This window comes from Physella acuta, unplaced genomic scaffold, assembly GCF_028476545.2.
Source record: "Physella acuta isolate Inbredline_101_S28 unplaced genomic scaffold, ASM2847654v3 ptg001496l, whole genome shotgun sequence".
In the NCBI taxonomy this organism is placed as follows: Eukaryota; Metazoa; Mollusca; class Gastropoda; family Physidae; genus Physella; species Physella acuta.
Window position 1 is genome coordinate 1 of NW_026733011.1, and position 14,120 is coordinate 14,120.

The 14,120-nt window shown below is 34.9% G+C and overlaps 3 protein-coding genes across 4 annotated transcripts; 1 reads left to right on the forward strand and 2 right to left on the reverse strand.

Annotated features, from left to right (window-relative positions):
- Positions 1 to 13: 13 nt before the first annotated feature.
- On the forward strand, positions 14 to 2,170 carry LOC131928389 (uncharacterized; the record flags this gene model as incomplete). The annotated part of the gene is given in 3 exon segments (XM_059284404.1): positions 14 to 80; positions 989 to 1,138; positions 1,538 to 2,170. Coding segments are annotated over 3 exon segments (349 nt in total), but the record flags the coding sequence as incomplete, so codon positions are not given.
- A 381-nt stretch (positions 2,171 to 2,551) lies between these two features.
- Positions 2,552 to 4,978, reverse strand: LOC131928396 (DNA polymerase epsilon subunit 4). Of its 2 annotated transcripts, none has more exons than XM_059284417.1 (4): positions 4,729 to 4,978; positions 3,657 to 3,741; positions 3,382 to 3,423; positions 2,552 to 2,619 (listed from the first exon to the last, which is right to left on the reverse strand). In XM_059284417.1, exons 1-4 carry the CDS (start codon positions 4,969 to 4,971, stop codon positions 2,594 to 2,596), a joined length of 396 nt encoding a protein of 131 aa, XP_059140400.1. In that variant the 5' UTR covers positions 4,972 to 4,978; the 3' UTR covers positions 2,552 to 2,593. The 2 variants fall into 2 exon arrangements, with proteins under 2 accessions (XP_059140400.1, XP_059140401.1); XM_059284418.1 differs by having other exon boundaries at positions 2,584 to 2,610.
- Positions 4,979 to 7,327: 2,349 nt separating this feature from the next.
- Positions 7,328 to 14,106, reverse strand: LOC131928394 (glutathione peroxidase-like). The gene is made up of 6 exons (XM_059284414.1): positions 13,982 to 14,106; positions 9,934 to 10,028; positions 9,658 to 9,802; positions 9,093 to 9,241; positions 8,595 to 8,679; positions 7,328 to 8,006 (listed from the first exon to the last, which is right to left on the reverse strand). Exons 1-6 carry the CDS (start codon positions 14,096 to 14,098, stop codon positions 7,974 to 7,976), a joined length of 624 nt encoding a protein of 207 aa, XP_059140397.1. The 5' UTR covers positions 14,099 to 14,106; the 3' UTR covers positions 7,328 to 7,973.
- Positions 14,107 to 14,120: the final 14 nt, after the last annotated feature.

A 14,120-nucleotide genomic window follows, 5' to 3' on the forward strand; every position in this document is an offset into this window, starting at 1 on the left:
AGATGTGTGATAGAAATTTTGTCCACCTGCAAATGTGCATGAACTACATTGACCGCGATACCTGGGAATGTGATCACCAGGTAAACTTGAACTAAGTTCAGAGTGTCAGTTGAACTTAGCCTACTATTCATTATTTTCTCACACCAAAAAAACCTTGTAATTCTTCTTAGTGTATAAGTACACTGTCAGTGTAAAATAAACAAGTTAATTAAAAAAGTCTCGTGACATTTATGCTTAATTTCCTTATGTTATCTAAAAATAGCTCTGACGTATAATGCTGGGGTGCGTTCAAGCTAGAAGAACGATCGGTTTGTAGGTGTTTATGTAATTTTAAAATTTGTGACCAAACGAGAGGATATTTTTGAAAACTTTCTTCGGCAATATTGTTCTAAATTATGGCAGGAATCGATTGGTACATGTTTCAAGTCGCTAAGTGGTCTGGTTGCCGAGATATGGGCCAAAAACTGCTTTTTTTCGAGGTTTTTTGGCTTTTCCTGGAAATCCATGAAAGAAACCCGGAATTTTTATGGCCTATGTTCATTCTCGTAACTTGCTTAACATAATTGCTTTTGGAACTAGTCATCGATATTGCTTCGTTGAGGAGGAGATACGACTTAAAGCCGGGACACACATTCATACATCCATACATTCATCCATCCATTCCCAGAAATGACGAGTTAATAAACGCAATTCTCCAGAATGGAAATTGCGCTAAAAAGATGTGATATAATACTAATAGTTAATAGCAAATGCATTACATAAGCAAATCAATAGTCTTTCATCAATAGTTGTGATAAGTTTCCACTTACAAGCTTTATTATTAAAATATAACAATTAGTAGCATGATTTTTGTTTACAATGTCTTTTTTAAAAATTATTGTTTTCACAGATATTTAAACCACTTACACCATGTAGAATTCAACAATAAGTTTTTAGGGAGACAACTCTTCAAAACTTCAATGAATCAAATCTTTAATCTCTTCCATAGCTCAAGCTCAAGTTCTTAGAATATGTCAAGGCTGACCAGTGGGAGTTGACGCTCAAGGCCATTGATGAGCTCAGGGGAAAAATCAACTCTTGGGTTTTGATTGGCATAGGGATCCATGACAACTTCGACACTCCAAACATCGTTAACAAGGTGAACTAGCTGATGGCATGTTTCATTATTTTTCAAATTGTTACTAATGGCGCAACCAAACACTTCAATACAATGAATTACCACTGTAGCTTCTGCACCCCAGGACATACAATCCAGATGTTTAAGACAGAATAGCTCTCTAAATCATTCCCCACCCATCCTCCATCATTTATATTGTTAAAGATTATACAAATTATAATTGTAAAAAATAAAGTGACTGCTGTTACATTGTCTTTTTAAAAACTTAATTTCTCTAATTTGATTGGATCTAGTATTCAGATCCATTTTGAATAAATTATTATTTATCCTTAGAAATACAGAAAAAAAAATCTGGAATACTTTTACAAAATTATTACATCAGCTAGTGCTACTGTGTAATGATTTTTTTTATTTTTTCAGCTTTTAGTGCCACTACTGAAGCAAGCATCACAATCGACCTGGCCCAGAATAGTCTGGTCTGCCACTCATGCACCTGGACTGCTTAAAATAAAACACCCCGAGTCAAGTCCCAAAGCACAGAGAGTATACTAAAATACAACGAGAAGATTCACTCCATTTTAGATGTTGTTGGTATCCCAGTGTTCGACACCTTCAGACTAACTAATGGAACTGTTAGCTTTGACGGCATTCACTACGGAAGGGGAGTTAACCTCGCAAAGGCTCAAATTTTTTTGAACTATTTACTCAGTCAAAAGTATAAAGAGGGTGAAAAATAGTTCTCGCAGTGCACCTTCAATGTTTGATTCAGACAAAAAGGTTAAAAAGTAAAGTTCCCTTTTTGAACCTGACAGTCCATGGGACAAGCAAAGTAGATTTCACCTGTTTCTGTGACCTCAGCATTTGAAGGGATAGTGTGGTCAGCACTATGCCCAGTGGCAAGGAGGTTAGGCGATTATGAAATAGGCAGTCAAAATAAATCATCTATTCTATCAAGCTTAAAGCACCTCTTTTGTTTTGAGCTGGTACATTAAAAAAAAAAGAAATTAAAAGTTTTATTAAAATTTGTAATGAGTTGAGTTTATCTAACACATTAAGTATTTGCCACTCAATATTTTGAACACAGCAGACCACGTTTTGAAAAATAAATGTGTTGTGCAGATGGATATTATAGAGTGCAAAATACAACTGCAGTTATAAACTTAGCTATTATTAAATAAAAAGCTGAAGGGATAAGTAGCATATTTGCTTTATATTTATACAATATGGGGATTTTGTAAATAAACAAAGTGCTAAGTATCTCTATAGAGCTAAGATTTAATTAGGATATATGGGGTGAAAACCAGAGATGTATAAACTGCATTCAAAGAATAATTTTTCCCAGTTTAAAAATCAGAAACTGCAGCATACAAAGTATGAATATTGTATTGCTTAATATATAATACACAAAAAAACATTAAAAACAAGATAGATCAAATAAATAAACAAACTTTTTTTGAAAGAATGGCTTTTATTCTGTCAGTCTTCAAAGCTTTCTAATACACCTGAAAACAAATAAATTTCAAAATGCAATGAGATCTTAATAATGAAGTAGTGAAAAATAATAATTAGGCCTACTATTTTTACAAATGAGTAATCTGTAAACAAATTTTTTACAAGTCAACTCAACACAAGTGTGGAAAGTGAAGCGAATAAATATACTTTTAAGTAAAGGGGAACTAAACAAACCACTGAGCATCAACAAAATGGGACACTTCAGATATTTTGCACTTTAATTTTTTTTTTAATTACATGCCTACATAGTAATAATAAATAACCCTAAGGGGTCATCCATAAATGACATCACGCTTTTTTTAAATTTTTACCCCCCCCCCTTCCGTCACACGTCGTCACAAAAAGCCAGACCCCCCCCCCCCCTAAAATGACTTCACACCTCAACCTACAACCCCCCTTAAAATTGCAGTTGAATTTTTTTAAAACATCGATATTTTTCTAAAATATTACAAACTATTACAATTTATTAAAACAGTTATCTAAAATGCGAAATAACGTCTAAAATTTGTTTTCTAACATTGCTTTTTTATAATGCAAAAATGTAACGTCGCAACATCTGACCCCCCCCCCCCTCATCACACATCGTCACAAAATTATGGACCCCCCCCCCTCCCCCCTACAAGTGTGACGTCATTTATGGATGACCCCTAACCAATAGAAAGCTACTATCATAGTATGCAATATATTTTTTTAACTCTCAGTCATCAACACATAAGGGTCATTAAAAGTTACTAATGATATTAAGGATTTACCTTCCAAAAATGAATAACAGTCTTTTGTTTCAAATACAGTATCTGAAAACAAAACAATAAAGCAACTTTATGATATGTGGAGATTTTTATAATTAATACACTAGATCAAATTACTGTAACCTTTCAAAAGATGAAGCTAACCATACACTTCAAATAGAGTGATCTAAACTTAACTTTTCAAAAGGTCATACTCAGTGTCACTTTTCAAACAGATAACCTATTAAAGGATTATGTATATTGTATTAGACATTTAGTTCCCACATTTTATAGCTCACCTAAGTGTTTCCGTAAAACTGTTTTTCTTTTCTCCCTCAGTGTTCGAATGGCAGCCTCTTTAGCTAAGCTTTGAATAAAAAGTTCCTGGAAATTTTAAAGATAATATTAATAAGTAATTAAAATTAATAACCATTTTTTCTTAAACATTCATAATATGATGGTAATCATATAAACAATTATTCATTATTAAATGATGTTAATAATTATTTTTTAGAATTAACATGCTATGACAGATCTACAAAACCAATTTCAATAACTTAGGGCCTATAAGTTATTCAATGTAAGTGAGTACTCATTAATGTTATGCCATTAATTAAGTAACCATCTGAGATGAGTGGACACATAGATGTCACACAGTATGGAACTGTGAGCCTAACATGAGACCTTCTGGTTAGTAATCATATTTTCCCGAAAAGGCAAGAGGCCAACATTTCAACATAACATAGCAAGCATTGGACTGAAACCCACAGGGGAAAAAGTATTCAGACCTAAGCAACCCTAGAGAAGGATAGTGAAGGGAGAATAAGGGCTGCTCTGCTTAAGTCGGTTTAAATAAAGAGAGCCCCTTAGTCACGCCTTAGTGGCTTCAAAGGAATAAATAAATGCCAATGGAAAAATTAAATTAAACCCCTCAATTATGCTATCCCAGACAAAGTTTTGATCTGAATTTAATACTAATAATTAGAAACTACGACTTGCCTTCGCGGCGATATTTTTTATGGTACTGCGCATGCGTGTGTTTACAACCACAGAACCCTAACACCAACCCTAATCCTATCCCTAATCCTAACTCTATCCCTAATCCTATCCCTAACCCTACCCCTAATTCTAGCCCTAACCCTAGCCATAGGTCACTGCGCAAGCGTAGAGCTATCTTTTGCTAAGTAAGTGGAGACGTTGGGAGAAAAATCTTCCGAGTAGTCAATTTCGAACACTAAAACTAGACCTATAACTAATTAAAAACTAATCAGTAATTGGAAATGATATTCTAGCCAGATCTAGCAATTACTTATTAACTAATTAATTACTATTAGATCTATATCTCTTAATTAATATTAGATCTATAATTACCGCAGCTTTAGCAAGAGCTACAACTGCCTCCTGACTTGCGATTTTGACATCGGTATCAGTTTTAATAATACTTCTAATACGAGATAAGGGAAGCTTTATAAGTTTTTCTTGAGGTTCACTGTTGGAAATTTGAGCTTCTGTCGAATTTACTTCAACTTCAGTTGATTCAATATTATTGTCAAACTCCAAACTGTCTGGAACTGTGTCGATTAACTGAGGAGTATCTATCGCAGATCCCGCCATTGTTTACAATATGAGTTTAAAAGGATTTTCATAAATAAGAGCGATACAATTGAATCAGTATTTTAAACTTTGTTGAAAAAGATTTCTCTACTCCAGTCCGCTGTAAATTCACCAGGGTTTAAATTAAATTAAACTGAAATTAACAATGTTGTAATTGAAACTTCCAACGGAGAATATGTTATCTAAGTTTCCTCTCAACACCTATTCTTATAGGTTATAGGCTTGGATGGAGGGACGTCCACTTAATTAGGGGCGGGGAGGTGGACTTTAGAAGTGCGGGCGGGGGGGGGGGGGGGTGATAATGTGCATTGTAAGAGATTTTTTTAAACCTAAAATTTAGCAATTATTAATTTTAGGTCTAAAGAAATGTTTTAGAAATGGGTAATGTTTTTAAGTTGTGCTTAAAATTGCCTCGGTGGTTCCTTCTATTTTCTAAATCGATCACATAAGGGCCAATGCAAGCAGAGGTGTAGCGACCCTTCCCGGCGCCCGGGGACAAACTTTTCGATTTGCACCCCCCCCCCCTCGAGATTTCGATTTGCACCCCCCCCCTCGAGATTTCCATTTTCACGCCCCTCAAACTTTCGATTTGCACCCCCTTCAACCTTTCAATTTATCTTTCCAACCCATTTTGGCGCCCCCTAAGGTCGGCGCCCGGGGACATATGTCCCCCCCCGCCCCTCGCTACGCTACTGAATGCAAGAACCAGAATGGAGACACCCGAAACTCAGACCCATATGAAACAAGCAAAGCCACCCAAGTAGCGTTTGAATGAGTAGAAAAAATATCAAGATTCTTAGCCTATGAGAAACCCGCTGGAATGGAAATGGCAAAATCAGACTACGAACAAGAGATTATTTTTGGCCAGAAAGACTATAAAGGGAGTAGTAGGCTACAAAGTCAATGCTGGCATAGACATATTAGAAACCAGAGTTTCTTCCAGGCATCTCTTCGGGGGCTCTACCCCCCCCCCCCCCCCCCCCCCCCCGAAATTTCAAGGGCCCCCTCTTCGGAGAAAAATGTCTGGAAGAAACACTGATGGAAACTTATAGCGACTAATAGCTGCAATTTTGATGCCAATTATTGTAAGTTGGCTGTTTTTAATGTTATGTGCTCACTAGTGCAAAAAAGGAGAAGAAACATTTCTATAATGTTTTGCAGGCCTTTCTCGACTTATACTGTATAAGCTATACATAGAGAGAAAGATCATAAAAGACAAGAATGCAAAAATATCATGGGGACCAGAACACAAAAGTGGGAGATGAAAGCATATGCAACATTTGTAAGAGGCTCATTGTGCGACGCCAATGATAGGGCACATGCAACGAAAACATTGAACTCTTTGCAGATGTCTGTGCTCCAAACAATCTTGTCATTGGTCAAACAATATTCCTATACGAGCAATCCACAAGACTACATATCCATTTTCTGATGGAAAAATAACAAACCAGGTCAATCATAACATAACGGACACATTTCTGCTGACGTGGATGGGGAAAATATGGATGTTGTCTATGCAGTGGCGTAGCGAGGTCAGGTGTCACCCGGTGCGGCACCTAATGGTGTCACCCCCCCCCCCGTAAGAAAAATATATATATACCATATACACTTGTATGTGTATACGCATTCACATTTTTTGTCTTTTGAATGTGAGGTTTGATGCCTGCCTTACTAAATAACATTCGGCGGATACATTATTGTGTAGATTAAAGTGTAGATGAACAAGCATATTGAATTAAATTCCTTTCTTCTTTGATCTCAGCAATGCATGACAGGTCAGCTAGAATACTTATATATAAAAGTGTTTTTGCGATAATAAAATTTTGAAATAATGGGCATAAAGTAAAACCTATAACATGAGACAATTGAGGGTGTAAGTGTGTGTTCTATTCTTTCTTCCAACACCCATTTCCTTCATCAAGCACTTCAGTGCAAGGTTGAACATAGAAACATGCATTAGAAAGTGAAATAAATGTATCATTGTATTAGGTGTTTGCGAAGGCGTGGTGAATGGTAGAGTGTTCGGCGCTAGCTTAAAGGTCTCAATTCAGACCTGTGACTGTAGGATGTCCCTAGGTCCACCCAGCTCTACTGGGTACATGACTAAGTGGGGAAAGTAAAAACAGTTTGGCATATGCAAAGGTAAAGAAACATGAACTCTACTTCATCTGCCCAATGGATCGCTTGGTTAAAGGAGGAATCTTTATGTATTCAGTGTTAAATATTTTGTTAAAGAAATTATCATTATTATGGCCACCTGATTAGTTTGTGATGCAGATTTATTTTAGCACTTATCATTAAAAAAAACAACTATATACACACATTGTCACATGAAATATAAATAACCCAATTTTAAAAAAAAAATCAGTAGTTTAATACGTTTTTTAACCTCGAAAATGTGACCAATTCTAAAAATCTGTAAAGAAAAATATAATTTTAAAAAATATAATTAAAATTTAATAACAACACCATGAACTAAAGTTTGGTCTTTATAATTTTAGATTTCCTTGTTCAATACAGAAATATAGCCTGAGCAAACAGTAAGCTTCACAAAAGCCAAAAAATTTTTTTCTCTTACATCATAATGCAGAAAATGGCTGCTACTGCTAATGTACATGAATTCTAACAACTAATACATATTATTAAAAATAGACTTTAATATTCACCATAAAATTACTTGTCAATGTATATAATAAGATAATTTAGTTATATGGATTATGTAATAGGATCACAATGACAATCTCGACATTTGAAGAAGGAAAAGAAGTAAAGAACCAGAGAGAAACTGTCCACTCTCAGACCAGACCAGCTCTGCACGTGCTGGGATCAAACAGGACCCACCCATATAGGTTTAAGGTCTTGTTATCATAACTCTGACTGAGGAGTGGAACTTTATTTCTCACTGGTAGTTTTACTTGAATTCTTTAGTCAAATGTTACACTTGATTGAATTTTGTTACAATAAATTAATAAACAGACATCTGTGATATGCTTCAGTTTGCACTACAGAAGGGCAGTGATATCTTTTTCAATGTCCTGTAAAAGAAAATGTAGGTTTGCTCATTAAATACTTTGTATCCTAAAATAAAAGGGAAGCATGGTCAAATGGTAGAGTTTATAACTGCTAACCCGAAATTTTCAAGTTATGATCTTGGGCTTGAGTCTATAGGACGTCCCAAAGTCCACCCAGCTCTGATGGGTACCTAACCCACATTAGGAAAACAAATGCGGTTGGGCGCAGTGCTGGCAACAATATCCCCTTGTATGACAAGGTAATTGAAACAGATGAACTCTACTTCATCTGCCCCCTGTGTCTTGGACACAAACAGAAAAGGATGATGAACCTAAAATTCAAAGTTTGTATAGATATGTATTTGATTCTTATTATATTTTTAAAGACTTTCTTTAGCTCTGGCTTAACTGGGATCTGGCTAAAGAAAATCAGCATGATTCTATCAAATAGCTGCTCTGAGGTATAGCATCCATCTTGGCATACATGATAGTAATGAAAGGAACTACATAGAGTGGGATCCAAAGAATTCAATGAACTCCATTAGTACATTGATGAGTTATACTGATCAATATCTTCTAAAAAAACAATTTAGTATAAGTTGATAAACTTACAAATGGTTCAACATTTGGGGCATATCTTTTCACTGGTTTGCCCTGTCTGTCAACTAGAAACTTTGAAAAATTCCACTTGATAAAACTGGAATAAAACAATGTAAACATAAAATATCACCATGTACATCCCCCTGCACATTGCTTTTTTTGAATACATTTAGAAAAGAAAATGGGATAAGGTATGAAATCAATTTCGAAAATATTACTTAAACATTTACAAATGTTTTAAAATATAATTTTATATTTTGGGTACAGTATGAATAAGTTAATCTAAAATTACACTGCCAGTAGAGTACTAAGCAGGAGACAATGGTCAGGTTTGCAACACCTTATGGTTACACCAAATCACCATGGTCTATTCACTAACAAGGGTAAAATAGCTTTGGTGGTTTTTTTTCTCTGACAGAAAGCACATTTTTTGTATTTTCCACTTTCTAGACTTCAGCATCAGTAGAATGTAGGCAAAGATTTATCATAAGTATTACAAGAACTACTTACTTTCCAAGAGTCCCTTTTTGCACATGTTTAAGATATTCATAGAGAGGATGAGCTGATTTCCCGTTGACATCAATCTTTGCAAACATGTCAAACTGGACCTTAAAGCCCTCAACAGCAAACTTCTTTATCTCTTCATTTGTTCCTGGCTCCTGAAAAGTTCAACTTTTGGATTACAAATCATTCCTTAATAAATTTTCTTCAGTAGCCCATTGTTTAGAGCCAATTTTCACTGTATTAATTATAGTAAATTTACTTTTTAAAACAGTCAACTGTAGGTTTGTAAATAATTTTCAGATTCCCCCAAAATTCCATGACCTTAATAAGAGTTAATCACAATTATTTAGTACCAATAATTTTTTAAAGCGTAAATATAAAAAAAAGGAAAAGGGAAATACTAGATAGCAATAGAAACAATTAATTTTACTGCCAGTGATAAAAATAGTTTGTAGGTATCCTGTAAAACAGATTCATCCACACTTTAAAAGGTTAGCTGACAGATTCAGAAGGGTAGGCCTATCTGTGGAGAAATGCAATCACTAAGAACATAAGAATCAGTCTAGAGTACCTGATTCCCAAACTGATTGCAAGGGAAAGCCAAAATGGCCAGTCCTTTCTCAGCATGCCTGGAGTGCAGTTCCTGCAGCTGAGTGTAGTTTTTATTGGTGAAACCTCATTTAGAGGCCACATTCACAATCAAAACTACTTTAGACCTGTTATGAGAAAACAACAAGTTACATTTTACACTTATAATATGGAGTATTATTTGGAGTATGATTATGTAACACAAGTTGAACTAATCTAAAGAAGCTATTAATTGAAAATTAAAAATAATCTTAAGTACCTGTATTTTTCTAATGATACATTATTGCCATCGATATCTACAGCACTAAAATCATATATAGATTTGGCGTTCTTCCAATTTTCTTCACCAGCAGCCTAAAATATCAAAGTGAAGTTGTTTAGTAGGAAATTTGGCTATTTAAAAGCATGAAGCATTTTTCTATAAACAAATCTAAAACCAACATAAATAAATTTAGGCATGTAGAATTAAAAAAAAAAAAAACATGAGTTACCTGTACCAAAACAACCTAGCCCTAATCTCCCCCCCCTCCCATTCTAGCTTCAGTGACCTTTATCAATTAAAATCTAAATGTTCAGTTCCATCCATGACTAATGCATGAAATTTAAATCAACTTCATTTAAAAATTTAATTTTTACCAATTAACACACACACTGAAGTGGTGTATCATTACATACAGCCAGTACTGCTGCAGCCACTTATTCCAAGCTATTAAACATGTGAGAGGTGTCTGTTTTCATCATGGTAATTTAACAATTTCAAGGAAGTAAGGGTTAGTCAAAACTTTACATTTGTCCGGATCATTGTATGAAATGGCACTATTTTTTTTTTATTGCTATGCAATGTTGAGAAATTCTATAACTTAAAAAAATAAAGGAATATTGGAATTTTAAAATATTTTCTGATTTTGTCATATCCCCAATAACATAACATTTATCAAAGTCATATAAAACATTTTGGTTTCAAAATATCTTGTATCTTTTATTCTAAAGCTTCACGCTAAAACTGAAACTCTTTGTATTAGCCATGATGATATAAAGCATGACTTAAGCCTATATATCATAATTGTACTTGATGCAATGTTCAAAGTGAAAATGTTAGCCCTCAGACATGATTTACAAATAAATGTTCCAGATAAACCATACTGTTTGTAGTCTTTGTGTTGTAGATTTACATTGGCCTACCAAGATCTTTGTTATCTTGTAAATTTAAATACAGTGTAAAAATACTATAATTTAATTTGTAGCTTTAATTAAAATTTTTGTTCACAGAAACTTAATTTTATTCATCAGCATGGGCACAAGATGGTACTGTGATAGACACAACTATCTATTATGGTTTTACCACAAATGCTCATTGTGTTAACCCACAAAAACCCCTCTGGAGAGATATTGTTTTCAAAAGGTGTTATAATTTTATTAATTAATTTTAATGAGGTAACATTATGATAAGATAAAGCCCAAAATTATTTTGAAGCATAGGTAAAAAAAGAAGAGATGGAGTGGTTGGACGGTAGAGTGAACGACTGCTATCCCAACAGTCTTAAGTGTAGTTCCCCTAACTCTAGGTTAACAGGAGTCCAGCCCACTCAGCTGAGTACTTAACTCAACCTATGGAAAACTAAGGTGGTTGTTCACAGTACTGAATAAACTATCTCTTTATATGACAGATGAAATCTACTTCATCTGCCCCACGTGCCTTGGACACTGAAGAGAAGACCCATAAATATTAATACGAGTAAATCAGGTTTTCAAATTAAGTATCAGTCAAAGTAAGGGGGGGGGGGGGGGGGAAGCAGTTGCCAAACAATATTAGCAATTATTATATGGTGACCTGGGACAGAGTGGTCTAGCGGACTGCTAACCCAAAAGTCTCGAGTTCGAATCCGGGTTCAAGTCAGTAGACTGTCCCTAAGTCCACCCAACTCTAATGGGTACCTAACTTGCTGACCACACTATCTATTCATATGCCGAGGTCACAGAAACAAGTGAACTCTACCTCACTTGCCCTATAGACCGTCATGTTTTAAAAAGAACATTACTTTACTTACTTATATGGTGACCAAACTTCATACACACCTAAAGCAATATTTTACTTAATGCAAGTGACTCTTAAAATATTATTTTCCACTAATTAAAGGTGTTCTACAAACTGAGACAGCTGAACACAGCCACTTGCCTAAGAAAATCTCTTGCATTAATATAGTGCATAGTTATAACATTCAGCAACACTAGCAAAGTTTTAATTCATCCCAGAGGGGATATAGATTAATGGATTAGAGATAGATCTAGAATCTAGGTTTAGCAGCAATGGACATGTTGCAATCCAAACCTAAAGCCAAAAACTTGTATAACTAAAGTTGGAATGCACATTGAAATTAATAAACAAAGAACAACAATTAAAAACTCTATTGGTAAAACTCCATACAAACAAAACACAACATGCTAGGAAAACTCTGTAACACTTCTATTCTTTATTTTTTATGAATTTTTGATAACTTTGTCAAAGGTTGAAAAAAATTTAAGAAGTTAATATAATAAATGGGCCCTATTTAACTGTTTGCTTTACACTTGAAAATTATGGTTGAGTTTTCATGGGCATGGGTAAAATTAAAATAGGAACCTCGCATATTGTTTGAAGTATCTTGTATATGTGGAAATATAAACTGACGTGAACTCACAATGACCCTAAAAATGACATCAACACAATTTTCAAATAAGCATAAACGACAAAGAACATAAAGAGGTCACACAGTTTTGTGTTTTTATTTTTGTTTGCCGTAGGACTTTCCACGATGAAAACTAGATCTATAGGCTAACGGAATTTAAGATAGTGTCTATTGGTAGTTAACTACAAATAGCTCTCAGGAGGCTATTTGTAGCTAACTAATCAAATTTATTATTATTTATCGTCCTGTAGGCCTACATATAAATATAATAATTATTTTTATTATCTTGTGTATGACACTCGACTTTAGAACATTACTGGTGGTGAGAGTGGTTGTGCATCTGCTGGTTTGTTTTCAAGGCATAGGTTTCCATTCCTTTTGGCTCAGTTTTATTTTGCTTTTTTTTTTAAATTTTACTTTAGGTCTTTTAGGTTTAAGTTTAGAGTTAGGCATTAGGGTAGGTTTAGATGGTTTAGGCCATTAGGGTTAGAGTAGGCATTAGGATTAAGTTTAGGGTTAGGCGTCAGGGATGGACATTAGGATAGGGTTAGTTAGGGTTCAGGGTTAGTGATAAGGTTAGATAGAAAAAAATTAGTTCTACATTGCATAAAAAGGGGAATTTAAGAATCACAGAAAAATGCCTCGTGCTGATTGGTCAGAAGAGTATGAATAGCCTAGCCTTCATAGGGTTATTTAATCATATATACGAGCCGACCCGCAGCGTATCATACGCCGCTATTTAGTTGTTTTATTTTCTACTTTTCAGTAATTCATAATTTGTGAATTCAACAGTACCAATGCTGCCACTGAAAATATTTGCTTTAAAACACTACCCCCCCCCCCTTTTCCCCTAACCCCGACCCTACACCCCCCCCCCCGTGAAAGCAGCCTCCTCTTAGTTATTTCTTAGTTACCTCCTGTAAGTTTAATATTGAACTAAATTATCTGCCCCTAATAGAAACCCGGCTCTACAATTTGTAAACATTTAGCTTTGTAAACATTTAGCGTGACCACAGCTCACCAGACAATGTGGGGGTGGGGTGGGGGTGGTAGTGATAGTGATAGAGAGAAAGAGAGGGGACTGCAAGGAGGCGCTTGCAGCTTGTTTTCTAACGGCTCCCAGAAGAGAATTATATATATAGATTATATATCAATGCAATTAAATTTAATTGTAAGTTGATTTGCAGTTTTGGAAAACATAAAAGAATGAACACAATCCATAAAAATAGAGAATCGGTCCACAAGGTCCTCTCATCCGGCCCGCGGAGATCTTTTTGTCCACGGAAAAAACGTTTGTTGGTGATGGCTGAGGAAGTTTGCCCAGAAAAATGAAAGATATGGCCCCCGAACTGAAAATTGATAGTTAATTCGGCCCTTGGACTGAAAAGTTTGGAGACCCCTGGTCTAGATCTACACAAGTGACAATCTAGTAAAATCTACACATTTGTGACTTATTCATGTGACTTTATTTTTATTAGGTAGGCATTTCACTTTATTTCCTGTAATTTTTTTGCTTTTACCTTTTTTTACTGTGATATTTTTTTTGCCTACATTTAAACTAAATCATTATGTACTGTCACAATTCACTTATCTTCTGTAGGCCTACGACTGCTACTAAGACCTAGAATCTAGATCACTTACCATTTTTATGTTACGACTTGCACTAGATCTAGTGCTAGTACAAATTCCAATAGCTTGGACTATACAACTACCAAACTCTGATATCCGCACCCTACAAAACCTTCCTACTAATAGCATTGCCTATTGAAGAGACAAATGT

Bases quoted from the DNA above. Each gene is read 5' to 3' on its own strand.
- LOC131928396 (XM_059284417.1), bottom strand. From the start codon at position 4,971: ATGGCGGGATCTGCGATAGATACTCCTCAGTTAATCGACACAGTTCCA. The intron at 3,424-3,656 runs GTGAGCTATAAA...TTTTGTTTTCAG, and splicing joins AGTTTTACGGAAACACTTAG to ATACTGTATTTGAAACAAAA. The intron at 2,620-3,381 runs GTAAATCCTTAA...ATTTGTTTTCAG, and splicing joins CTGTTATTCATTTTTGGAAG to GTGTATTAGAAAGCTTTGAA.